Here is a 26,137-nt window from a genome sequence, read left to right as displayed (position 1 = left end):
AAACAAGTCAGTGCTCTGGTTGAACCAGAATTTATAAAAATACAATTTTTTTTTTATTGCCTAGTCACAAGCAGGATTGCAGACTGTAAATGTTTTTCTTCAAGCAATATATTTTTTACTATTGATATTTAAAAATAGAATTGGATTCTTTGAAGTGAAGGAAAAATATTAATGTCTCGCCTGCCCTGCTTCAAACGGCAACGCGACGTTCAGCAGGATACGTGTGCCCGCTGATTTGCTTTGAAAGGAGAGCGGTCTCGGTGGCACAGATTTGATGAATAGGATGCCTTGTCTTCGGGCCGTGAGCCATGCCTCCGTACACAGAGCGTTCTCAGTAAGTGGGGAGAGACAGCCGAGCGCCCGCTCTGATTGGGAAGACAGCAGACTTTTGTGAGGCCACCGGCCCTCAGGGCTCCTTCCTACCAAAGGCTTGAGTGACACGCGTCCCGTACACTCCCCCATGGTAGAGTCATGTGACTGCGATCACTACCGCACAACATGTCTGATTTGAAGGAGAGAGGTTTGGACATTGCACGGCCAGGGTCTGGACTCTCAAATCCATCCTTGAACTTACACAAACATCTGTCCAGAATTATTACCAGCAAATTCTACGTCTCATCTAAAAATGAATAAAGATATTATTGTCAGTTTGGCCCTGATTGACATTATATGAAAAATTATTTAATATAAATCCAAGTTTCCATAGCCTGTCTATGGTCCTGCAGTGGCATAAGGGGAGTTTTTTTATTCTGTAAAAACGGCAACATGACGTCCTGTCTGCGCAAACATTGTTGTTGGTGAATGGTGTTGATGAGATAGGGTGGTAGTATGAACCAGAAGACCCAGGTTCAAATCCCACTTACTACCATTGTGTCCCTGAGCAAGACACTTAACCCTGAGTTGCTCCAGGGGGGGGACTGTCCCTGTAACTACTGATTGTAAGTCGCTCTGGAAAAGGGCATCTGATAAATGATGTAAATGTAATATGCAAATATACATAATTTCCTTGAATGCCCCTCAACATCTATAGGCCGCTCTCCATCTCCTCATCACATCCTTTTCCGCATCATTACCATTTAAAACTACACACACACAATGGCACGTCCTGGGGAAATCTCATTGTGGGACTGGCTCAAAGTCATGTCAGGGGACCTTTAACACAGCGATGTTTTCAGTAACAGAGTAGACAGAAATGAATTAACAGTCAATTTATTTAAAATAAAATAATGTTCTGTTGAGATGTACTTTCCTCATTTTAAATTTTTTGGGTTTCTTAAATCATCAGGATACACATGTACACTTAAAAAATTGGGATGTAAAAAATAATGTGAAAATAAATTGAATAACAAAAGTGGACTCTTTCTGAAATGCAGGCCATGTGATTTTACTCTTGCATGTGTAGAGTATATGAATGTTGTTATTGGATACAAGGTCTTTTCAGAAAGGAGTGTACCTTTTGATACCAATATGCATCTGTTTGCATATTAATTAAAAGGATATTAATGCTATTGAAAACAATTATAAGCCATTGGCTGAACCTCATGCATTCATAGTTTTCGCTCTGGCCCATGTCATCAAGCCATTTTCAACACAGTAGAATTAAATCCATTATTGGCAGAATGGCGGCTAAGTGGCTTTTACACGTGAGGAGGAGCTGTAATGCCGGCCCACCTTTTCATTCAATGCTTCAGGAAACTTTACCTCCTCTCTGCCCCTTAATGCAGTGCCTGGCCCCGTTCCCAGCCAGTCCATAAAGGCCACACCGAACGAAGACCAGATCTTACTGTCCTGGAAGGAGCCACTCGAGCCCAATGGAGTCATCACACAGTATGAGGTAATGAGGCACCACGCTCAGAGAGGGAGGAGTGGGCGGGAGTATTTGGGGGACTGGGGATGGCGGGCAGGGGGGATACGGGGGCGGACAGGCCGTTTGTTGTCAGCTCACATGTGGGTTGAATATTTGAAGCATGTGTTTCAGGGTTTGCAGGTCTCTATTGCGCTCGGGGACCTTTAAGATGAATGTAGGGGGTAAAGAGGAAGCCATGCTTATGCTCAGTGTTGGTCGCTGATGACTTGAACTGAGGAAATTACGTAGAAAGTTTTTGCTGTGGCAGTATTCTGATTGATGGAGAGGCTGTATCGGTTCAAAGGTGAGAGCTCACATAAGCACAGAGAACAAGGATCACCTAGATCAGATTTTGTAGTGATAGAAATGATTACTATTTATTCAGCATTTATTAGAAACATTCATCTGTGAAAATGGGAGTGTTGCCCAAATCAAAATTAAAGTTGACACCTGCAGCCCCCTGTCGCCTTGACTGCATTTCACTCAATGACATTGTCTTCGTTGTAATGCAATTAATGTTGCATTCATTAATTTTTTTTAATAAGTGATTTTTTCAAACGTTGATTTAGCGTCATTATCTTTTTTCCCCCCTCTTCTCTCAACAGATTAGCTACAGCAGCATACGATCCTTCGATCCATCAGTACCATTGCTACGGTCGCCACTGATTGTATCCCTACCCTGGAACTCTTCCCACCACATTTTCTCCCAGCTCCATCCTGGAACCACTTACCAGTTTGTCATTAGAGCAAGCACAGCCAAGGGCTTTGGCCCGCCCACCACCCTCAATGTGACTACAAACATTTCAGGTATACGCACGCCTCATCTTACGTTTGTTACTCTGGGGCATGAAGCTCTATGTCCAGTAGCTTAGTAAATGGTATGATGTGGCTGTCTGTGATCTACTTTTGTACTTTGGCTAATTCTATAGTCCTTCGTCTCCAGCTTTGTGCTGTTATAGATCTCTGGAGCGTTTAGCTCTATGTTTTAAATACTAGGTTGTGAGGATCTGTTGTCTGCCACTCTTCTTAAGTTTGCGTGTGGCTCTGTCATTCGCTAGCACTGTGCTGTGCAGCTCAGCTGGCCATGTAAGTAAGCTCCCAGCATGCATCTCCTTTGCCCTCTTCATTCTGCCTGGGCTCCGGGCATGTGGCCACTGTTCCTCTAACGTGGCACCAATTACGCACACAGAGGGAAAACCCTAAGCAGTTGAAAAGGAAGAATGCAACACAATGCAGGGAAACCCAAAGTTGTCAGACAACAATAACAAGAACAACAAAAAAACTCATTTTATTTGGGGTATCATTGTCACCAATGCATTACAGTATCAAGCATGGAGCAGAAGGACAAAAGAGGAAAAAGAGCTTTTGGAATGGATGGTAAATTGTCCAATTGAGCAGATGCGAATATAGGAGTGTGTTCTTTTCCCCCGTTTTAGCACTCTCTAGACAACCCCTTTATGGAAATTTCTCCATGATACACATCTGTGAAGTATCTCTCGGCCGTGCTGGCTGCTGTAGAGTGCCGCTTACGGTGGCATAAAACCTCTGGCGATGGAGTAATTTCCTCCAGTGCGCATTCAGAGCTCTAATCTTTGGCAGCCATGCGTCGTGTTGCTGGCTGGAAGTATTTGGGTTCTGTTGAAGCGACAGCGGAGGAACTCATTACGTGATAATGCAAACTACACGCTACATTCAAAGCAATCAAATTAAGCAGGTGAATGGAAGCTAAAAGCTTCTTGACATACCCTTGAATGCTAAAAGTGGACAGTGGCTTTTGCCATGAAAGAGTGGTCCTAGAGCTGGAAAGTGTGTGGATTTAAGTTAATAGAGCTAACATAATGAAAGTAGCATGCAGGTCTAATTGGGGGAAAATATAATTTTGCCTTTTGAGCAAAGTCCCTTCTGAAAAATTACATCAAGGAAGTCAAAAATGGAAGCCAACAGGAAGCCATTTCAACTCCGGTGATATAATAAACACACACCCTGACTGTCATCAAGTGGAACCACATTTGGCTAATGGAACACCTTCAGAATGCATCTCATTTCTGTGCCTCTCAGCCCCGTTCCTGTCAATTATTGTTTAATCACTGTTGCTATTTTTGTGGAGCCTCTTATGTCTTTGATGTATTGTCCATCTATGTCTGTAGCTTGATGGTTTGTAGCTCGGTTATTACTGTGGTGTGTGATTCTATTGTTTGATGTAGCTGTGTAGCTACATGGGGTGGAGCTTGATTGTGGTGTGGGTATCTGTTGTCTGTAGCTCTTTGGTATGTAACTGGGATTTCTGTGGCTTGTAGCTTGAGTTTCTGTTGTGTGTAGCTCTGCTGTTTAGTGTGATAATTGAATCGCTTCTGTCTTTGTCTTTCCAGCTTGGTCCATTGTAGGTCTATAGTGCTGTGGAAAAGTCCAGTGAAAACAAAACCACAGTTTATCTAAGCCGCAAGCTTTGTTAAAAAAAAAAAACTCTTAGCCAAATATTGATTTACCCAAACTGTTTATTGCAGAATGTCTTAAACAATGGCATTATGTGTGTAGAGAAAGAGACTCTGTCATGCTATTGTTCTCTGAGCAGCAATACAATATTGTTCTCAATCTGAAGATTCAATTCAGTTTAGTTTACAGATGGATGTACATTAGAATGGATCTGTCCATACATTTGTTTGTAGGTCATTAATTTGTTAACATAGTTGGGAGAGACCCGTTCTTGTAGCACATCTGTAGTAATTATTTATCATTATTATTTGTGTTTTACACTTTTAGATAGTCCCTTTCAGAGATGGAAAAAACTTTAATTACTTTCACTATTGCCTAAAACCTTTGCACAGTGCTGCATGTCTGTAGCTCAATGGTTTATATCTTAGTTACTATGGTGTTGTAATCTATTGTCTGTAATTCAGGGCTGTGTGCCTCTACCTGTGGAAACTTGGTAGGTAGTATAGTCTGTTTTCTGCTGCTCCTTGGTTAATAGTATGTAGCTAATACTGTAAATTCTACTGTGTCTAGCTCTATGTTGTGTAGCTTTAAAACTGACAGGCTTCTGCATTTTGTCTTTCCAGCTCCTACGCTAGAAGAGTATGACGGATTGGAGGCCTTTTTGAACGAGACAGCAACCACCATCACTGTCCTTCTGAAACCAGCCCAGGCCAAAGGAGCCCCAATCAGGTTAGCAAACCACAATTTTTTACCCCAAATTCATTCCTATTTTCACCAGGATTTTATCGGCCTTCCGGACTTCTGTCTCACTGTTCTCTTGTTTGTTGAAAGCTGCTGTCGGGAGATTTGTCCATCTTCCTGCCTTCTTGGCTGTGCTTGAGGAGAGCTCTGGCAAATAGACTTGTAGCAAAAAAAAAAAGGCACACAGGTGCTCTGCGGGGACTTTAGATATTCAGGACCATTGCCTCGTTGATCTTCCATTTGATTCGGCCATTGTTGGCTCGCGCCGTTTCATTTCCCCTCGTCCTATCGCCACAGCCAGGTATATAGAGTCTGGAGGTATTTGTCATAAAGGGGATTGGGAGATAACTCCTGGCTCTGTGACTCAGTAAATCAGCTATTATGCGGAAGGCTTGCTGGTCGATGGCGAAATTGGAAAGGTGGTGCAGTGGTGGTTGTGGACAGCGGAGCCAGAGACAGACAGGCCCTGACCGTTTTCCCCTCTGCCATCACTTTGCTTCCTCTGGTTTCTGTAAATTAATTTTAAATGATTTTGCCTTTTTTTATTGCTTTTGCACCATTACAGATATAATTAAGTTATTGCAAGGGATGTTATTGCAACTCCTTGATTCTCTCCACTTGTAGTTTAAAAAAAAAAAAAATCCTGCCTCTAGTTTGCCCGTCATCTGCATGCTCTCCCTGTGTTGGCACAGGTTTCCCCTGGGTCCTTTGGTTTCCCCCTTGGCCATTATACTTGTGACCATTAAAGATTTCTTCTGGGTGTCTGATAATTACACATCAGCACAAAATGGCTATGTTTGTTTCCCACATACTTATCTGTTTAAATATAGAAATGAATGATATGTGACAGCCCATGTCGGGATGCAGTGCATAGCACGCTCTGCATTATAGAAGATCATCTCCGGGTTGGAGGACACCTTGCAGAGGTGGTTAGCGCTGCTCCCATTCGAGCCCGATAGATAATCACACGGCAGATCTGCGCCAGCGTAATTTGGGGAAAGTTAGTTAAGGATGCCGTTTGAGCGATTGAGCTATTACGTGCCTCCAGCCATCTGCTCAGGTAATTTGTAACAGTTTGTCATTGACAAGAGCTACTAGATGAGGGGTGGGGGGTGAGATTGAAAACACCTCTTTGGCGGACGGAGGCAGATTCTGCGTCCATCTGTGCCAGCGTTACCCCGTGTCACTTGTGCTTTGGATCTCTCACGTTCTGGGGCCAGAATAGAAGCCAGGACAAGGTCAGGGAGGCCAGAAGAGGAGCCGTGGAGCTGCGATACGCCTGCGGGGCCGTTCGTTACGGGGAGGGGGCGGGCGAAGTGTGTAGAGGTCCCACAGGATGATTTTGAGCCGCGGAGGCAGAGGAACCACAGAGGTTCACAGCTTCTTGTCCGGGCAAAGAAATTGCTTGCACTGTCTGGCCCAGGCCCAGTCCCTGATGGCTTTGTTTGCCTAGACACTTTGTCCACACTTGTTCATGGCACATTGGTGCACTGAGAAGGAGACTGAGGGGAAAAAAAAAAAAAAAAAAGAAGTAAACGTGTTTCGCCGAGTGGATGCTCATCTGCTCTCATTTAATACGCTCTCATGGATCACTCACAAAATAAAGACTCCTTATTAAAGGGCATGAGATTCCGAGGCGAGGCGGTAGATTAGACATTGCGGCAAATTAATTGGCATTTTCTGTGGCGATGGTCGGGGGTCAAGGTTGTGTGTTATTCTCCGAGAACAAAAGCTCATTTGGCTCGTTCTCAGCGGGCTCCCCGAGGTGAAAGATTGCTCTTTAAGATTGTGTTGATTTTGTGTTTTTCCTCTGGTTTTGGGGGTGGGAGGGTAGAAGGGCCGGGTGTTCAGGGGACTGAGGCATTTCTACTGTTCCCACAGTGCCTATCAGATCGTGGTGGAGGAGGTGAACCCACACCGCTCGAGGCGAGAGGCCGGCGCACTGGACTGCTACCAGGTGCCCGTCGCCTTCCAGGGCGCCTCTGGTGGCGGCTCGCCGTACTACTTCGCCGCCGAACTTCCGCCTGAAACCCTACTGGAGCCGTCACCGTTCACCGTGGGAGACAACAAGACATACCATGGCTTCTGGAACCCTCCGCTGATGCCTCGGAAGAATTACAACATCTACTTCCAGGCCGTGAGCAGCGTTGAGAAGGTGCCCTCTCATTGTTCTATTAAGCCAGAAAAACAGTGGGCTCCAACAGTCAGAATACAGCATATTTGAAAAAAAATTGTTTATACTAGTTATCATGTTGTGGTAATAGGACAAAATCATCATAACTTGAGCACTTCTTGTTAAGATAGATCACTTTTTGTGTTCATGCAGCGCATGCATTAGGATACAAAACCATTTCATTTCAAAATGCATAGTCATAGAATAGCATTAGAAACTTAATCTGAGACATTTGAAGGCCCACTGCATGTTATACGGCCACCTGTATGCCAATGTTGTTTTATGGACTTTTTGTTTGTTATATTCACAGGAAACGAAGACACAGTGTCTGAAGCTGGCCCTTAAAAGTAAGAAATTGTTCTATGTATGATGAGCATTTGTTTCAACAGAGCATCTTTCATTTAATCATTTTCTTTTTCCTTGTCTTTATGCACTCGAAAACATACACATTGTCTTCATCCCTATTGCTTTTATGAAAGGTGAAAGTGAGGTGAAAGAAAGAAAGGTGAAAGTAATTGTCATTGTAATACACAGCACAGCATACGGGTTGTGGGGGCAATTCTGCTCAGTGGCGCCTCAATGGCACCTCGGCGGATCGGGATTCGAACCGGCAACCTTCCGATTATGGGGCCGCTTCCTTAACCGCTAGGCTACCACGGCCATGCGAATGCCTCTTAATTTCCTGTCGCTCAGCCAAGAGCGAGCTGGTGTAGGCGGATTCAGGGTTTCAGCAGAATTAGCGAAAGCTTATTGGTGATATTTGCGCCGCTAAAGCACCTTGTTCTGCCGAGAAGCTCGGCCCTACGGAGCTCCTGGGATTTCACCAGGCAAGCTCACTCCGCTCTTAGGGTTGATAAGCCATGCTGATGGGTATTAACTGAGGGACTGTCTTTTATGTTATGTAGTGGTTACATTTAGTTGTTTTTTTATATATATCACAGCAATATAGAATTCAATAAATGATTCATTCTAACAGTTTTGTTATCTACTTTGATAATTTAATGCTATGGGATGTTGCATAACTGCATTTAAAAACAAAACGAACAAGATTGAGCTTTTTGCTGCATTTATCCCTAACATATGTCCCATTAAAATCTTTAAAACCTCATTTCCCCTATTCTCATCCCATAGTGTCACTTTAATAGTTTTTGGGGGGATAGAAAAAATCCTCTTAATGTTCTATTATCGTTACAAGCATGTTTGTGAAGGATGTTGTTTTTTTTTTCCCCAGCCCATGGTGGAAAGCTTAGAAAGTGCCATGGCCATGCTGTTGGATTATGAAATGGTGAAAGTGTATAATCCCTAGACATCTGGGCATACATTACCATGAAAGGCATTTTTTTCCTGTCAAAGTTGCTCTACTTCGGGATCAGACATGGCATTTTGTTCCATTGTAGCTAGGCGGAGCTCACGTACCAGTACATGTAACATTTAGTTGAATCTGATGGAGGTTAAGTAAAAGGCTGGGCATTTTTTTCACAACTTTATTATTTATTACAGATTAATAAATGCTAAATTAAAAGGTAAACTTTTTAATACAGATTTATGTCTTTTGCGGTTAATGGCATATGATTCCTGGTGGCGCACATGATATCCCAGTATATACTCTACTGATGTTGAGGTGTGCATGTTTGTAATTGTTCAGCAGGGTAATTGTTGAAAAATTATGCATGATATGACCTTTAGTCACCAGGTCGACTCACCCGTGGGAGATTTTGGAGCATCTACTCCACCACAAACAAAACTTGTACACCAGGCCTACTTATTATCTGTTTAAACCGGTCATTTTGTACATGATGTTTATGTAAAAACCACTATGCAATATTGGTAAGTGTACTTGTGCTGACCATGGGCTGCATGCACAGCGTTGACTGTGAACAGGATTTCATTAGGACCCTGCTGGAAAGGCTGAGTAATTGCACATGAGAGCACTGTTTTGTTGTTGCTGCTCTTTTGTCACTGGCTTGCCTTTTCTTTTTGTTTTGGAGCCATCTGACGGGCCTGAAGGATTGTCAGAGCAGTCTGGGGAGGATTCGATACAGTCTGTGTTGGCCTTGGTTAGAAGCAGAAATAGATTTTCATTTTAACCGTGATATATATTTTTTTATTTCAGAAATGGATGTAATCCAATTCCATTTGAATTCCTTCCAGTATCTTTTTCACAAATTTATCTCATGAGAACTGACAGAAACATAAGTATTCCTGAGGCGCTTGGCAGATTATGTCTGCAGTAATACCTTGAAGCATTTGAAACAAGCCACTCAAAATTGATTAATAACCTTTTTAGCCCAAAGTGTCAAAATCCATTGTGAAGCCCTAACCCTGAGATGTCGCTGACTTTCATTGTAAGGCAGACAGTAAGTGCTATAGCACGGTCGCTCTTAAATCAAGTAGAGTCAATCATTGCCTCCAGCTTTGCCTCGGTTATGAATTATTGGATGGAGGGGTGATGGTCTTTCTTAATCTGCTATCAAGTCCTTCGCCCTTGTTCTTTTCTGTATTAACGCTTACATGAAATATAAACTCAGTTTGCTCTGAATTACTCTGTTCTTTAGAGCAATTTTTTTTCCTTCCTCGGGTGCTCTTGGGAAGAGAGAAGTCACCTTATGATTGGGTGCTTGAAAAGATTACTGGAATTTTGCTACTTCAAAGTTGAGTTTTGAAGGTGGGGTGGGGGTGAAAACGAGGGGGGCTCCGGCGACACGCGTCCAGTGAAATGGTGTGTGGATAACAAGGAGGAGCGGCTGGGCTCGAGTGTCATGACGTGTGACACTGCGCGTGGGCGGCAGGCATGATGTCGAAAATCCAGCGAGGTATTTCGGGTTTCGCCAGTAATGCAGCTCACAGCCTGTCTGCTGTGTAACAGCATCACCGCTGGCTTTTAATGACCGTCTGCCTAATTAACATCTAGTTATTGTCGCCCTTAATTGAGAAGCACATTGTTACTTCATCCTGAATTGAGAGGAAAAAAATACAAATTCAAATAATCAGAAATGTATCATTTATATTGCCGTTATTAGTTTGTTAACATGTAACTTAGTTTTATAACCAGTATTACAATTGGAGTGATTTTTAGAGTGCTGCTATTGCATGTATTATTTAGATTGTTTTTAAGGGTTACATAATTTTTTCATGTTTATTTCTATATTAATAATTAATTATTCCTGAAATAATGGAAAATAATCTCAAGATAAAACTTTACCATTCGATCCGGACACTGAGCTAGAAGGTCTCTGGTATGATTGCAGTCTGTTTACACCATGTCTGTATGTGTGGTGTGTCATCATTAGTCTTTCAGCATCATCCAAACAACTGGTTACGGAGGTACGATGGCACCTTAACCGGTCCCTCCAGATTTTTACAGGTTCTTATTTTGTTGCAGCCTCAAATTCCATTTTCTCAAAAAAAAAAAAAAAAACATTTTTTTACCATGAAATTGTGGGAGAAAGTGAGACTAATAATTTTTTGGTATAATTAATTCCATTAATTGATGCATATGTAAGGACAGAAACAACATAGTGTTTATTTATACACAAGAGCATCACTCATGTAGCGTGGCTTCAATTCTGTAAAATTCAATATTTTCTGGAGGATTATGGGTCTAGGGTCATTTTTGGCCTTTCATTCTCTTGATTTTTCTTTTAAGCATATAGACCTGGTCTGACCTGATTTTTGTCTCTTAGTGGCCTTTTGGATTATCAGGGCATTATGGGGCATTTCCTTGTCCGCTCTCTTTTGCCACTCTGGGAACAAATGAGATGTTGTGAATAGAGCGGCGATTCACCTCCAGGATAAGAGCCATGTGCTGGGGCCGAACACCTGACCCGTTTATAAAGAGGGGTTGTACATTAGTAGATCAGCACAAATGCAGTCTGCCGGGCCGCCCGCCTTGGGCTGTTGGGAGAGAACAGTGAAGGAAGGGAGGGGGGTTGGTTGGTTGTTCTTGAAGACACAGATGCTAGTTTGTTGTTTCATTTTTTTTTCTGTCCCCTCCATGTCAAAAACTAGGACATATTATGGATCCTGAGGAATAATGGAGGACTGACCAAAGATGTTGGGCTGCTTTGACTTTTCATGGGGCGGCCATTGTGCTCTCTGTTAGTCACTGGGATTTGTGGTAGCCACTAAGTGGCGAGGAGACGTCTGCACCCACGTCTGAACGCGGGTTAAGGATTATGCTGTCAGAGCCGCTTTCCATTTAGTTGAATGCAATGTTGGTGACATGGTGAAATTAGGTAACAATTTATCTGGCATGTATATTACTATCTGGACCAAATCACATATGCAGCACATGAGCAAAAATTTTAATAATTCATAATTTTATCATTTCTGGTTCACACAGCCTCTGCATGATCTTATTATTGCTGAGTAAACTACTCCTGACATTTAAACTGAATGTGAATGAATAAAGTCTCAGCAAATTAAAAGATTATAATGATAAAGCTGATAAAATTATTATAAAACCACATTTTATAATAATTATTCCACCAACAACAATAAAATGAATAATAATAATAGATATTATGTATTTTAACTATGCAGTAGTATAAATTCTTAGTTTTGAATATTTATTTGTTCTAGTTGTTGCTGTAGTTCTGAAGTTGATGTAGGCTGAATGAAGGGCTTCATGTTCAGAGGCGCATGGTGCACCCCCACTCTCGTTCCTCGTGTTCATCTTCCACAACCTCAGCATCTTTACTTTTCCTGTGTTTGTGTGTAGTGTGCATGTTCTTGTGATCTGAATCATTTTGCACCTTCCCCCAGGAGCCACAGAGGAGCCGGAGGTCGTGCCAGACCCCCTCCAGCAGACGGACCAGGTGGTGAAGATCGCCGGCATCAGTGCAGCCGTTCTGGTCTTCATCCTGCTGGTGCTGGTGGCCATCCTTCTGGTAAAGAAGAGGTGAGTGGGTGCTGTTCTCTCCAGCTGCTGCTGCTACTGCTATGTTCACAGGCATCTTCATCCTCAGCCATGATCATGTCCAAATCCATCCCATAACCCCTTCTGCACAAACACCTCCAGCAGGACAGATCAGAGACTGGACAGTCCCTCCAGGCAGAGAGAACGTACTCCTCCAGCCTCCGCCCCCGGGTCATCTGAACTCTCCCTTAGTCATGCCCTCGGGTCATATCCAAGCTGCATCGCTACTCTACACGCACACACACACACACACACACAGGAAGCCACAAATGGATTATCAGCGCTTTATTGTTTCTTTTGTTCGTAGCTCCGGAATCAAATGTTTTCAGTTCACTAGACAGTAACATGTGCAGTAATATGGAAATGCGGTAACGAGCATGGTGAAGGATAACTGTCAGCGCATCATTAGTAGTCTTTGGTTGAATGGCTATTGATTTTTTTTTTACCTTAGCTCAAGTTCATTTATATTTATTCTTTTCAGAGAAGACCTTTCTGAAAGGCCTTGCCTCTTTCTTTCTTTTTTTATTTTACAAAAGGGGCCGCGTGAAGCACTCAAAATCACATAATGAAAATTTGTGCTGCATCTCGGAGTGTGCTCATTGTGTCATTACCTTGGCACTCGGCAGAACAGTTTCACCTTGGAAAATTCCAAGCATTCAGGCCCACCGTCAGAACCACAAAGAAACAACATCCCTGCCACTTTGCTTCTGATCAGACATCAGAACCATCTCATCACAACGTGTTTTTTACTCTTCATTTACTTTACAATACAAAATTGCCCGGAATTTGTTTAGACTGTGCACTGTGTGTTGCTTTGTGTGTGTGTGTGTGTGTGTGTGTGTGTGTGTGTGTGTGTGTGTGTGTGTGTGTGTGTGTGGAAATGCAGGTCACACGGACGGGAGGGTGTCAGAGACCAGGTGGAGCAGTCATTGGAGTTGAGACTAAATGATGTCCCGCTGTAATTACTTTGTGAATCTCGCATCGATTGCTCGCCATTGCTCAGATGAGCTGGCGTAATGAATGCAGGATAAGTGGACTGTTCCTGGCGCCTGCTGAAAAATGTTTTGGAAGAGTCAACATGTTCTGTCATTTTCTGCAGGAGATTGTTTTAAGGACGATCGAGGAGGAAGGGGGAAAAAATCAATCTAAGCTTCTCCTTCAGCTTGGAGTCTGTGCTTTTTGGGTGGATTGGGGTGGTTGGATTTAGGGATAGGGATAAGAAGGGATAGAAAAGAAAGAAGAACAAACTAAGACACATGAAGGAAATAATCCTTTTTGTGACAAATGTCGCCATCGGGTGGCCAAGAGGAGCAACATCAGTAATTTTGTATGGTGAATAGGTGACATTGAATCATATTCTGAATTATAACTACTAATAAATAATTTTTCAATCATAAAAACTCCTCAACGACCGAAGCAGTGGTTTGACTACCCTACATGTCATTAGCGTCCAGACTGGAGAAAAAAGGAGAGTCTTGTGGACACACTGAGAGCCCTTGTTGAGATGATGGTGTCTGGCCATCAGGCATTGTGGGTTGTTTTTTTTTTTTTTTTTTTTTTCTAGTTGGGGGCTCAGTTAGAAACAGAAGACAAACTCAGGCTGCGACATGGACTGCTGATGAGTGAGATTCCCGAATGAATACTAATGGATAGCGCAGCCCCGTGGCTTGACTGGATGTTTTAGCAATTAAAGCATCATTTAGAACCTCCTCTCAGCATTTGAGCCATCGCTCGCCTCATCGCGGCTTATTAATTTTCTTCTTTCCTTCCACCTTTTAATCTTTTTGGTCTTAAGATTGCTTTGTGGTGTGGTGTCTGTGGATCTGTGAAGCCTCTCCTATACAGTGGATAGTAAAGTAGATCTTTAGTGGATCCGCCCCCCCTGCCGCAGTCTTATTGTGCCAAAAACAATAAAATATCTTGCTCTGTGGCTTTGCATCATTTACACAATCCAGCGACTTTTGACCGTTACATTATGAGTTGTGTAAATCTTCAGAACCTTCATGAATTTCATCTTGATTCAAGTCACACGGTTCGGTGTGTTCTTGTGGCTTAGAAAAGACATTATCTTGTTTTAAATTGCTGTGCATTGGTCACACGTAAAGAGATGGGTGTATTGAATGCGGCCCTAACAGCCTGTGTTGCATTTACAAAAGGGCACCTTGGGAACCGTTGGGTTCGTACTTAGTTCTGTTGCATTTTGGCAGAATGTGTAATATTTTCCTTTGAGTAATTTGTCTAACAGAAGCACTTGTCCATAATGTCATTACTCCCGCTTCAGTTTTGGATGGCTTCCTGGCTTGTAATTTCAGACCGAGAGCAGGAGAGGTCATTCCGAGCCACAGGGGGCATTTGGTGCTAATGAGCCGTAATCCACTAATCCTGCTGGGATGTCTTTAAAATAACTGATGCTTATTGAATTTTCAATAAGACTAATGTGACCAGTTTTTTTTTTTTTGTTTTGTTTTTATTTGGGGGGGTGCGTATGTTTATTTTTATTTATTTATTTGATTTATTTAATCTAATTGGATGGAGGGCATCAGCTTGATGCTCTGCTCAGCCATGACCATAAGAGACTCAGCGTGCTGCAAGGAAATAATACGTGTTTATTATTTATTATGCGCATCTTGTTTATTTGAATGCTATAATAATTTTGGAGGAAGGCCGTCTCGTTTGCTGTTGTGAAGTGTGTGTTAATTGAAATCCATCAGCACAGATTTAATAAATTGTTTTTGCAAATATAAAATAATACATCAGCCTCGAGTGGATGAGATAAACAAACGTTTTTCTCTGCCTCCTACGTAACACTTGTTCAAGGTTGGAGAGGAAGAGCACTCCAGTAACATCTCAAGTGTATTAAAAAAAAAAATCAGTGATTTCACTTTTTTCATTTGCATTTTGTGTGTGTACGATGTGTTCGCCCCTCCATTGACTGCACATACACAACTTTCCATTACTAATGTGGGTACAAATTGTCAGTCTCACTGACCCTTAGCATTCTGGGATGTGTATTTGAGACATTGTGGTTCCTTCAATACTCGGGAGATACTGCATCTTTAAAATGGCTGTTTTTATGACTTGTTTTTTGCCCATAGCGTCTCTTATTTGATTTTCAGCATTTTATTGTTTTTTTTTTCCAGCTGTGTTTAATACATGCTCCTCATGCTTTTTACCTTTTTTTATGAGCCTTTATTCTTGAATATTTTTTTTATATCTATCTCATTATTTGTAATTTACTCTCATTCTATTACATAAACAGTCTCTTGACTGTTTCCTTCAATATAACTAGACACAGTCGTGCATGATCTGCAGCGATTCGCAGTTCCCAATTGAAAGCTGCATGCAGAAACTATTATGTTTTGCTGTTAAGTTATTTTTATTCTTTCATCATCACTAGGTAAATGTAATGAAGCAGTTAAAAGTGCATGTAGGCCAGGTGATTCAATAAAAAATGCATTGCATGCTAAGTGGAATGCTAACATAAGAACTCATTAATGAAGGCATTTGTTTGACTGGCACTATTTTCTGCTTATTTTATTTTACTTTTTTTTACACTATTGATTCACACTTTGCATTCATCAGTATTTCTTTATCTTGCTGTTTCTGATTTGCTTGCCAGGAGGACCTACTATTCTTACTCATACTACCTGTAAGTAAAAAAAGGATGAAAGAAATAGAAAAATATAAAATAAGGGGTTGCAATTGTCCTTGCTTAGTTTATGTAGTGTTTTAAAGATGCAGTATCCTTTTTTCAAGTGAAAATGCACAGCTCTCAAATCGGTTGACCACTGCCATTGACCAGCTCCAGCAGTCTGCTTTTTCCAAGCCATTACGACCAAAGCCGTGTTATTTGAAAAAAGAATGCTGCACTTGTGTCCTGTATTTCTTTATTTTATCATTTTTTGGTTGTTTTATTTTATGTTGCATGCGGATGTGTGTCGTCTTTTTTTTTCCACTCATCTGTTCACTCACTAAAACTTCTCTGTTCATCCATTTGTTTTGGGGGAGTGGTGGAGCCAATTGTGTGTTGTCATCATGCCACACAATTGAAATGTTTTTACCCCCCCAATCCCATGTGTGTAGGATGTTTCCACCATTATGTGGGAGTAGCTTGAGTACTGTAGGTCTCCCCCACAATGTTCTCACTGCAAGAGTTGCCAGACCCCTCCCCAAGGCGATGAAAGTCACTGTTGGATGGCCAGAGCTCTTAATTCGTCTGTGAGTTTCAGGGTGGGGGGGTGGGGGGTGGAGACGTTTTCAGCCAAACTGGGTTGGTGTCCCACCTTACATGGATGGGTGGAGCTTCTCATGCCTTTGCATTTTGTGTTTGTCACCTTCATGCCACATCTCATGACATGAGCCACCGCTCTTCCAGCCAGTGTTGCCTTTAAGAAAAGAAATTGTTCATTCAGATACGCAAGAGGAAGATCAGATCATAATGTAATTCTCTTATTAAAAATGATAAATTGTCTAAATTGCATTGCATAGTAAATGAATAAACAAAGCCATGTGTTTTTCTGGCTTTAATATTTCCTTAAACACACTTTTAGATATGAGAGTAGACTTGCTTCTTGCTGTAATTAATCTAGGCTGCTCATGCCTGTTTGTGACTCGTTTACAAAGCCTGATTGGTGGAAATTGCTTCTGTCCTAGTTGCCTGCACTGTATTATGCGGCCATGACGGGGCCGAACTTCACCACACCGCGAAGCATTCAACTTTCGACTTTCACCTTCTGCCTTAAAAAATCCACTTTCCTTATTAGCATTTACACAATCATATATTAACACACAAAGGGTTTAAATTGCTACGTTGGGGAGGATTTATGGCAAACTCTTTCCTGGTTGGTTCATTTTATGTATTTTGCTATGGACACACTGGGTTTTTGGTGGTCAGAGTTTGGCTCTTTCCTAGAACCCTTTTCATGTTTTCTGTTAGCGATGCAGGGACCTCTGAGCCGTTGTGTGTAAATGTTCCTTTTCCGTTGTCATGGAAATAACACGCTCCTTAAAGCCATCCCCCCTCTCTTTCCTCTGTGTGACCGTGTGGGTAATGGGGATTTTATGATCTTTTGAAAGTGATCTTTATTTATTTATTTTTTTTCTAAAAACTACCTGTCTGGTTCATTAGGAAACTCGCCAAGAAGCGCAAAGATGCCATCGGGACCACCCGCCAGGAGATGACCCACATGGTGAACGCCATGGACCGCAGCTACGCCGACCAGAGCACGGTGCATGCCGAGGACCCCATGTCCGTCACGTTCATGGACTCGCACAACTTCAGCAACAGGTGTAAGTAGCGCCGCTCCGCCCCGCCACATGATACGTGTGAGAGCCACGAAGCCGGTAGTCCGCAGGGAGGAACTTTCCTTTAAAACGCGATGGGGGGGCAGGGTGGGGGGACTTTTTGTCTCTTTCCCAGTATGTGTGAGAATGTGACCTGTTGTTTGAGTTCAAGTTCACATTTGCAGCCTGTGAGCTCTGGTGACATTTTTCCATGTAATTGACCTTAGAGAGAGATAAAATCTTACAGAATGTGAAAGTAGGTACTGTATCGTTACAAGAAATGTCTTGCAAATTTGTTCACAATGGCTCAGCATTTTTTTTTTTTTTTTCAAAATGGCATTGCTAAGGTTACGCTATTAGTAATCACTTAACGCGAAATCCGAACACCCACTCAAATCACAGATTTTCTGTTATGACTCGTGGTCCATAATTGTTCTCTGCCATTCGGGCCTAATGACTGCCTTGTTGTAGACTTCTTCTTTTTTGTGTTATTTGATGGATTATTGTAGCTCCGAGGTGAGCAGCTGCATGTGTCTTCCAGGGAGGGTATTTTACTGTGGAATGATTTCTTCAATCTTGCCTTATCGGCTTTATTTCCTCACAGTGCCAAATGATCCACTCGTGCCAACTGCTGTGCTCGGTGAGAACCTGACCTCTTTAGTGGGCTTTTTTCCCCTTTACCTAGCATGCAGTGTTCCTCCATTCTCTGTAGTCCTCCATCATCTGTATGTGTGTGTGTGTGTGTGTGTGTGTGTGTGTGTGAGTCTATATTCAGTACAGCAGGCTTTTCAGTCCACACTGGAGACCTTGTTTAAGTTAATGAAAGAAGAAAGAAAATAATGAAGTTCTTGTTCCCTGATCATTGACCCTCTTTTTTTAGATGCACGATATTAAGCTCATAAATATCATACAGTTTAACCTAGTGAACAACTAAGTGAACTTGAGGAATAAGTAAATTTGTGTTCTATAGAAGATTTAATACAATGGTACAAAGAACTACCTACAATAGAATTTATCAGCCAGGTATCTACATAAAAAGTGCTCCTCATGAATTAAGGACTAAATGCTGCGATTTGGTTCATTCTTCACAGACCGGCTACAGGCAGGAATCATAGTACAGGCTCAGGATCAAGTTGCCTTTTTGGACATTTTGTCACGAGAAAACATTTGAAATACTTAACCCTTCCAGCACCTTTTTAAGCTTGCTAGATGAATGTCAGTGTGCTGTAGATGCTCATGATGCCACCTGATCAACAACCAGTATTAAATCATGTGTTACTTCAGACTCTAAACTACTGAAAACCAGCCAGATATATTTGTTTTAAGTATTTTGTAATAATTGCGTGTTATTGAATTTTTGAAAAAGCTGCATATTGTTTATTTGTTATTCAGAAATCATTGGGTTGGCACAAGCGTACATCTGAGCGTTAACCTTATGTCGTCCAACCGCACATGGAGATGTGTTACTTTCGGTTTGTCCCATCCGTACAATGTTCCCTTTCTGACAGAACTAGGGTAAAGGGTGACTCATCAGGTCTGATTTTTTGCACGTTGAAGCACCATGCAAATGTGTGTGCCACTGGAAAGACTGCAGTCGCAGATACCAGCAGCATCCCTGCGCCCTTTCGATTTCTGTCAGTGATGGGTCCCTCGTGACACCCAGCACATTGTTTATGCCTTTCATTTTCCTTGTTTTTCCATTTCATTTTGTTAATTTTTTGTGAAGTTATTTGTACAATGTTCTATATAGGCTACAACATTTTGTGCATGCAGTGTTCATATGCTTTGTAAGCACTTGTGCACGCTCATAGTGTGGTTCTGAAAGCTCTCATATAAGTGTTACAAAGTGCCTTTAATTTACATACCTGGCATTCTGAATTCTGCATTCTTTCATGACACAAGTTAAAAGTCGAGTAGACTTTTTCCCTGTGTGTACTCTCTAAACGCATTCTTAAAAAAAACTTTTCTCTCCCTTTTGCTGACGTTATTATAAAGTGCCAATTACGGGTAAGTGTGTTTACTGTTGTATGGGTAACTGTGGGATGTTCTATCGAAAGTAAAGAAAAGTTAAAAGTTATAAACAGACAATTTTCCAAGACTTGTGTATGAAGGATGAAGAATACTTTGGAGCATACTTTTTATATGTGTGTGTATGTACTGCACACGTGTAGCTTCTTGTGTGTGTGCAGCTGTGGGCTTGTGCGTGTTCTTTAATGTGCCCTTTCTTTCAGTAAATGGCACTCTTGTTAAGTGGTTCGCCGGGCTGGTTAATGTGACTGTATGTTTCCCCCGATCCCCCGCACCCCATCTGATGAATGGGGGCCAGGCGGCCGTAGCTCAGAAGCCACCCGAGCAGAAAACCCGAGAGCTCGCGGCTCAGCGGGCAGTGGGCTTCCTGCCAGGCGGGGCGGGCTTTAAAGGGGGTGTAAATCTTGCAAGCAGCTAAATGGGGACCCCTACATACACACACACATTTAATATGGTTTATGTTAATGTCATTAATATCACAATTAATATTATTCATGTTACACAATATTATGCATCTTCACAATTATACTCCCAAGGAGAATTTTTTTTTTTTCATCTGACTTTATTTCTTAGTAGTTTTATATATTCAAATATTTAATTGACACTTAATTTAATGACTATAATTCAGGCAATATACTAAAAACGCAGCACAATTATGGGCAAAATTTTTAAATTTCTAAATTATTATTATATAATATTCAACAGTTTAAGCGGTTTATATTTTATATTCTTATATTATTGCTTAATTAATTAATCAATATACATAAATAAGCACACTCCCATACACATGTATGCTATTTACATACTTTTCCATCGTAAGATGTAACTTTATCCAAGTAGCTCAGCTGATAATGTATGAAGCTTGCATTTTTTACAAGAACATCCAGGATGTTCTTCTAAATTTGTTTCAATATAATGTGTGCATGGCAGTAAATACTGTGTGTGCTGTGTATTTGCTGTAGTGTGTGACTTTGTAGTTTTTTTTTCTGTCCTGGTCAGTCCTGAGCTTGAGCCACTGGCGAGTGAAACACTTTATTCTCCAGTCACTAGTGACACGTTGCGCCATTCCCTCTCTACAGATGAGAATCACACCACAGCCGCAGAGTCTAGCCGCCTGCTGGACGTGCCGCGGTACCACTGCGAGGGGACCGAGTCACCGTACCAGACAGGGCAGCTGCATCCGGCCATCCGTGTGGCCGACCTGCTGCAGCACATTAACCTGATGAAGACCTCAGATAGCTACGGCTTTAAGGAGGAGTATGAGGTACTGATGAATTTTACACGCGTTCGTATATACCAGTGCTTCTCAATTATTTTCTGTTCTGTTGGGAAGCGCTGATATGTACACACAGTCACGATAGCTCATTCACTGACCCTCAGCACTGTTACCATCCATTCAGATAATACATACAGTACATATAGATACATATAAACTTAGAAGCATATTATTTAGGTCCAGATGCAGTTTATTCATCAGACAGGATTCAGTCAATCAACACACGCTATGTAATGAACGCAAATGAAACATTTGTACATAGGTTCATGTACACTTTCTGATATCATGCACATACATACTGATATCATTCATACCAGACTGGTCAGATTCCAGACACTGGTCTGAAGAAATAAGTCAGGGTCAGTAAATAATTAAAGTAACTAAAAGGTAGAAAAGCCTGACGCAGTAATGTGTCACCTTAACGTTTTTTTATTGACCTTATGGCTGCAGTTTTTCAACCAAAAACACAGCACAAGCAGTAAAAACTACAAAAAGACACTTAGGTGCACTCTCTGTAGTCTTCCCATCTGTCTTTTCTTTTTGGCAACAAGTCTTTATGGCCGCTGTGGGAGAACGAAGCGATAAAGTCACGCGTTGAATTGGGAAATCGCGGCCGAGCTGAAATTTTTCGGCTTTCATTTCAGCACTCTTGTTGTTACATTCAGACAGGAGATGAAGCGCGATGTCACTTCCTGTCGGTGCACTGCAGTTCTTGTCTTGTCGAGTTGGATGCGTTACCGCAGGCCCTGTGAGTGTTTCCTGTAAGCATGCGGTTTGCATTTTGCTCTCCCTGCAGACACCCGACTGCTCAAATCTCACCCCGAAAAAAAACGTTCCAGTACTAACAAGGGCTCACGTTCCGACCTGTTTCACTGCAGGATTATGGGCTGTCAAAACTGAATTTGTAAACATTTAATGCATTGAAATAATTCATACAGTTAATGCAGATGCATTTTGTCTACTTCCTGCGTGAGTCTGACACGGGTGCGAAATTCACACTAGACAGACACATAACACATATTCACCCTAGACAGACAAATGGAGACGGGCATTGATGGAGTTTTAGGGCCGATTTGTTATTTTCAAAAGAAGACACATGGCTGCTGACTGACTGTTTCCTGGCTGAACTTCATTTGGATTACATTTCCCCCCCATTTTATTAACTGTGAGAATACCAATAACACAAATGTTAATGCCTGGTCGCAGCATTCAAGGTTTTTGCGGTGAAGGGCCTCGTCACCACGGCCTACTCTGTACACCCACTTCTTTAATCTGCACAGGCTGTCGGTGCACAACAGTGACCTCGTAAGGTGCACTTAGTTCCCCTTTCCATGCTGTGAAATGACTCCAGCAACCATGCCGAGTGACTGAAGCCATGCGAGTCAGGTCCTTCACTGGGTTCGATGTTTCAGTTCCATTCACTCACTTCTTCTTTTTTTTTTTTTTTGGATGCAGAGTTTTTTTGAGGGGCAGTCTGCCTCTTGGGATGTGGCAAAAAAAGAACAGAACAGGACCAAGAATCGCTATGGAAACATCATTGCCTGTAAGTCTGTATTCTGGACGTATTAAACCCTTTAACCTCTGCAGGACCCAACAGACATCCACTCTTTAACTTTCTTTAATGTAGTTTCTGCATTAATTAGGTGTAGGTCTGTTAATAATATAAAAGAGTTATCCATGGTCCCGATTATTCTGGTTCATATGGGGTAAATCCGGCCCTCCAGGATTTGTGATGCAGAGAACACAAATTAATTCAGCCAACCTCCATGCAATATTTCAGACTGAATGTGCACATTTGTGCACATAAAAACATAAACATAACAGACCTATATACATGCAAACATCAAGCCACTACATCCTAGCAATCCCAGCTCACACTGCACAGCATCTGTGACCTGACATGAACATCCCAGGGTAATCCAGTGCTGACTAGAGGAGGATGGGTTCCCCCTGCTGAACCTTAATTCCTCTCAATGTTTCTTCCTTTTTTCTCTTGAGCACTGGTCTATTGTTAGGTGGTTTGACGATCAATGCACATTGTAAAAAGCACTGTACAAATAAAAAAGGATTGACATTTGTGACCCATGCTTTCTTCTCAATGGAAGAAGTTGCCTATGATTTTTTTATGAATTGGTAGGAAGCACACACACACACACACACACACACACACTGCAGCAATTCCAAAACAAATCCTGGAGGGAATGGTTAATATCCGAGTACTATTCATGTTAAGGCAAGATGCAGTGTCATGTGACATGGTGCACAGTGTGCATTTTTGAGAATGCTAACGCGTGTCCTGTTGTAGATGATCATTCTAGAGTGGTCCTGCAGCCATCGGAAGATGACCCCTCCTCCGATTACATCAACGCCAACTACATTGACGTAAGTGGCGATGCCTCCTCCATTGGCGAACGTGTGAGAAACATCTCTCCTTCTCTCGTATGTGAGGCCTTCTATGCATGCTCTTTGTCAACAATATGAATACAGCTTTTCTTTTTTTCCTCTTTGTTCAAAGTGCTTGTACTCACTGACATTGTTGTGCTTTTCTTTCACTCTGCCTATCATTTTTGGGCTGTAGATTTGGCTGTACAGGGATGTAAGTATCACTGTAGGAGACCCAAACCCCCCTGTGCCCTGTCATACCCACCTTCCCTACATTCCATCTCTAATTATTCGCCTATGGCACGCTAACAGACATCTGCATGCAGGGGCATAAGACGCCCCCACCACCATCCTCATCACCACCCTCATATATGTGTTTTTCTTTTCTTTAACTCCATGCTGTGGTCATTGCCTTATTTTTGCCATTTCATCGTCCTCTTGCCTGTGGTTGTCTCTGATCTTGAGTTGTTGGTTTGGAGAAGGCAAGCTTAATGCTTTTGGGATGTTTTATCTTTGTATGTGATGAGTGCTGACTGAGCACTTCAAGCTTTAGCTTCTGTATATCTTCTTTATATCTTGCACTAGTGGCTAAATAGACAATGAATTATGCACAGAGAGCATTTAGCTTATGTAAAAACTACTAACTGAAAGACTATTAAAATAAATATGGGCGGTGAATGAATGTTTTATGCGCTGCAAATTTTCATGAACTCGTAGCTGAGGCAGGCATCCCTGTGAAACTAGTGAGTGTGGAGTGTTTACATGCTCTGCATGAAGTAATGATTTTGCTGCAGTGATTGTGTGCGTTTTTCTTCCTGGAATGTAGTTTTAATTACATGATTTCTCGTTATTAGTGCAGATCAAGGTTTTTGCTTTTAATTAAGTGACTATAATCCAGGTCACTGAGTCAGTCCTTTTCATCTAGTGCTGGCATGTTTTATTTTATCTATTTATATATGTGTATGTATTTTTTATTTCATTTTAGGGCTATCAGAGGCCAAGTCACTACATTGCTACTCAAGGTAAACATTTATGAAATTTAAACTATATAAATATATATATATATGAAGCCGAGGATTTGGCTACATATGCATACATATGTGTCTGATTTCTATTTTAACAGGCCCTGTGCATGAGACTGTGTATGACTTCTGGAGGATGATCTGGCAAGAACAGTCTGCTTGCATTGTCATGGTTACCAACTTGGTGGAAGTTGGACGGGTATGTGTTGTGACCTTAATCTTCCACAGTCTTGTTATTTGTTCTCTTTTTCCAAATACTATACCTGTAGAATTGGCCTGGTAGTTGGTAGTTTTGTCCCTTTTTTGGGGGAAAATGTCTATTTGAAAGCACGCAGTGCATTTGTTCTGGCTCCCATTCTCTATGTAAGTAGTTTCATGGTGTTGTAGGTGAAGTGTTATAAATACTGGCCTGATGACGCGGAGGTCTATGGCGATTTCAAAGTGACTTTTGTCGAAGTGGAGCCACTGGCTGAGTACGTCGTCCGGACATTCACCTTGGAGAGGGTGAGTGCATGACGTAACATTAATGCATATGATGAATGAGCTTACAGAATGTGCCACAGATGGATACAATGTCATTGTAAACACACAGTCAAAGGGCTTGGAGCCCCCATGAAAATATTTTATATAGGAATTAACAGGTGTTAATGAACAGATTAACCCTAACTAGTTTGTGAAAGCTAACTGGTATTGAATGTCATATAGGTAAGAACTGCTAGATGTGGCTGCTTTACTCCAAATGTTTCAGCTAGTTGAACGGGTTGAATCCTTTTTGTGTACTGTGTATATCATATTAGATATATTACATATGGCTCATTTACCAATGAGGTCACAAGGTCAATTCAACAGATCAAATTAAATGTAATTAGTGTTTCAGAATTCCAAATACATTTTGACCCCACTGTAAGAACAGTACATAACAATTTGTACCCAATAGTTTTTAAATTTTAAATTTACAAATTTCAGCATTTTGATATGTACATGATGACGATAGCACAGGGTGGTAGTAGGCTTGTGGTAACACACTCGCCTTTGAACCAGAAGACCCAGGCTCAAACCACACTTACTACCATTGTGTCCCTGAGCAAGACACTTGAGTGTCTCCAGGGGGGACTGTCCCTGTAACTACTGATTGCAAGTCGCTCTGAACAAGGGCGTCTGATAAATGCTGTAAATGTAAAATGTAAAGATTTGAATTGCAATGAAATTTTTGTGGGGCCTGTATTGTTTTCCGCCGCAGAGGGGCTTTAATGAGCTGAGGGAGGTAAAGCAGTTTCACTTCACTGGCTGGCCAGACCACGGAGTGCCCTACCACGCCACTGGCCTGCTCTCTTTCATCCGCCGAGTCAAAATGTCCAACCCCCCGACTGCTGGCCCCATTGTGGTGCACTGCAGGTATGGCTTTTACACACACACGTGTGGTTGGTTTTTGCTATTTCAAATTCAAGCTTAAAAATAGAAATGATTGGTGTTTGCCGGCTTGTGAAGCAATCAAGAGTAGGTTTCAGAAAACCCAGTAACAGCCACTCAGGGACGCGACTGTCTCAACAGGATGTGGTTCTGTATTTGCCTGTGCAGGAGAATTGGAGCTTTTTTGCTATTGTTAGACAGCTTTCTATGCATCTCCTGTGGTGTTTAACCCCACCCTCCTATTCTCTCCCCTCCTCAGCGCTGGGGCAGGAAGGACAGGGTGTTACATCGTTATTGACATCATGCTGGACATGGCTGAGAGAGAGGGCGTGGTCGACATCTACAACTGTGTCAAGGCGCTGCGCTCCCGGCGCATCAACATGGTTCAGACAGAGGTAACTGGAATCAGCTGATTATGCAAATGCCAGCAGACGTGACTCCCATGAAGGTTGCAGATACCCTCGTCATTGTCCACAGTCAGAGGGGATATAGTGTAGATATAGCGCAGTAGTGTTTCTATTTATGATGGTGCACTGTCCAGGGGTTTACCTGCAGGCTTCCCTACAACCCCGACGTTGATACTGTAAGCAGGTTTACAGAAGTGAAGGATGGCATAAACATAGAA

The 26,137-nt window shown here is 42.0% G+C and overlaps 1 protein-coding gene across 17 annotated transcripts in view; it reads left to right on the top strand.

Annotated features, from left to right (window-relative positions):
* The window catches only part of ptprk (protein tyrosine phosphatase receptor type K), a 114,397-nt gene that overhangs the window by 81,013 nt on the left and 7,247 nt on the right, over positions 1–26,137 (top strand). For 3 of the 17 annotated variants that reach the window (XM_029002252.1, XM_029002255.1, XM_029002254.1), the window contains 19 exons: positions 1,725–1,834; positions 2,452–2,653; positions 4,903–5,008; positions 6,902–7,175; positions 7,504–7,540; positions 11,958–12,093; positions 15,731–15,760; positions 17,240–17,400; positions 17,999–18,034; positions 19,390–19,401; positions 20,502–20,686; positions 22,154–22,241; positions 23,004–23,137; positions 23,277–23,294; positions 24,066–24,102; positions 24,204–24,301; positions 24,490–24,606; positions 25,343–25,497; positions 25,772–25,907. In XM_029002252.1, coding sequence (XP_028858085.1) covers positions 1,725–1,834; positions 2,452–2,653; positions 4,903–5,008; positions 6,902–7,175; positions 7,504–7,540; positions 11,958–12,093; positions 15,731–15,760; positions 17,240–17,400; positions 17,999–18,034; positions 19,390–19,401; positions 20,502–20,686; positions 22,154–22,241; positions 23,004–23,137; positions 23,277–23,294; positions 24,066–24,102; positions 24,204–24,301; positions 24,490–24,606; positions 25,343–25,497; positions 25,772–25,907 — 2,072 coding nt within the window. Of the gene's footprint in view, positions 1–1,724; positions 1,835–2,451; positions 2,654–4,902; positions 5,009–6,901; positions 7,176–7,503; positions 7,541–11,957; positions 12,094–15,730; positions 15,761–17,239; positions 17,401–17,998; positions 18,035–19,389; positions 19,402–20,501; positions 20,687–22,153; positions 22,242–23,003; positions 23,142–23,276; positions 23,295–24,065; positions 24,103–24,203; positions 24,302–24,489; positions 24,607–25,342; positions 25,498–25,771; positions 25,908–26,137 lie in introns of those variants that run through there. The other 14 variants (XM_029002258.1, XM_029002259.1, XM_029002260.1 and 11 more) reach the window with 12 other exon arrangements.

The sequence above is a fragment of the Denticeps clupeoides genome, chromosome 14 (assembly GCF_900700375.1).
Source record: "Denticeps clupeoides chromosome 14, fDenClu1.1, whole genome shotgun sequence".
Lineage (NCBI taxonomy): Eukaryota > Metazoa > Chordata > Actinopteri > Clupeiformes > Denticipitidae > Denticeps > Denticeps clupeoides.
This window is presented reverse-complemented; position numbering and strand designations above follow the sequence as displayed.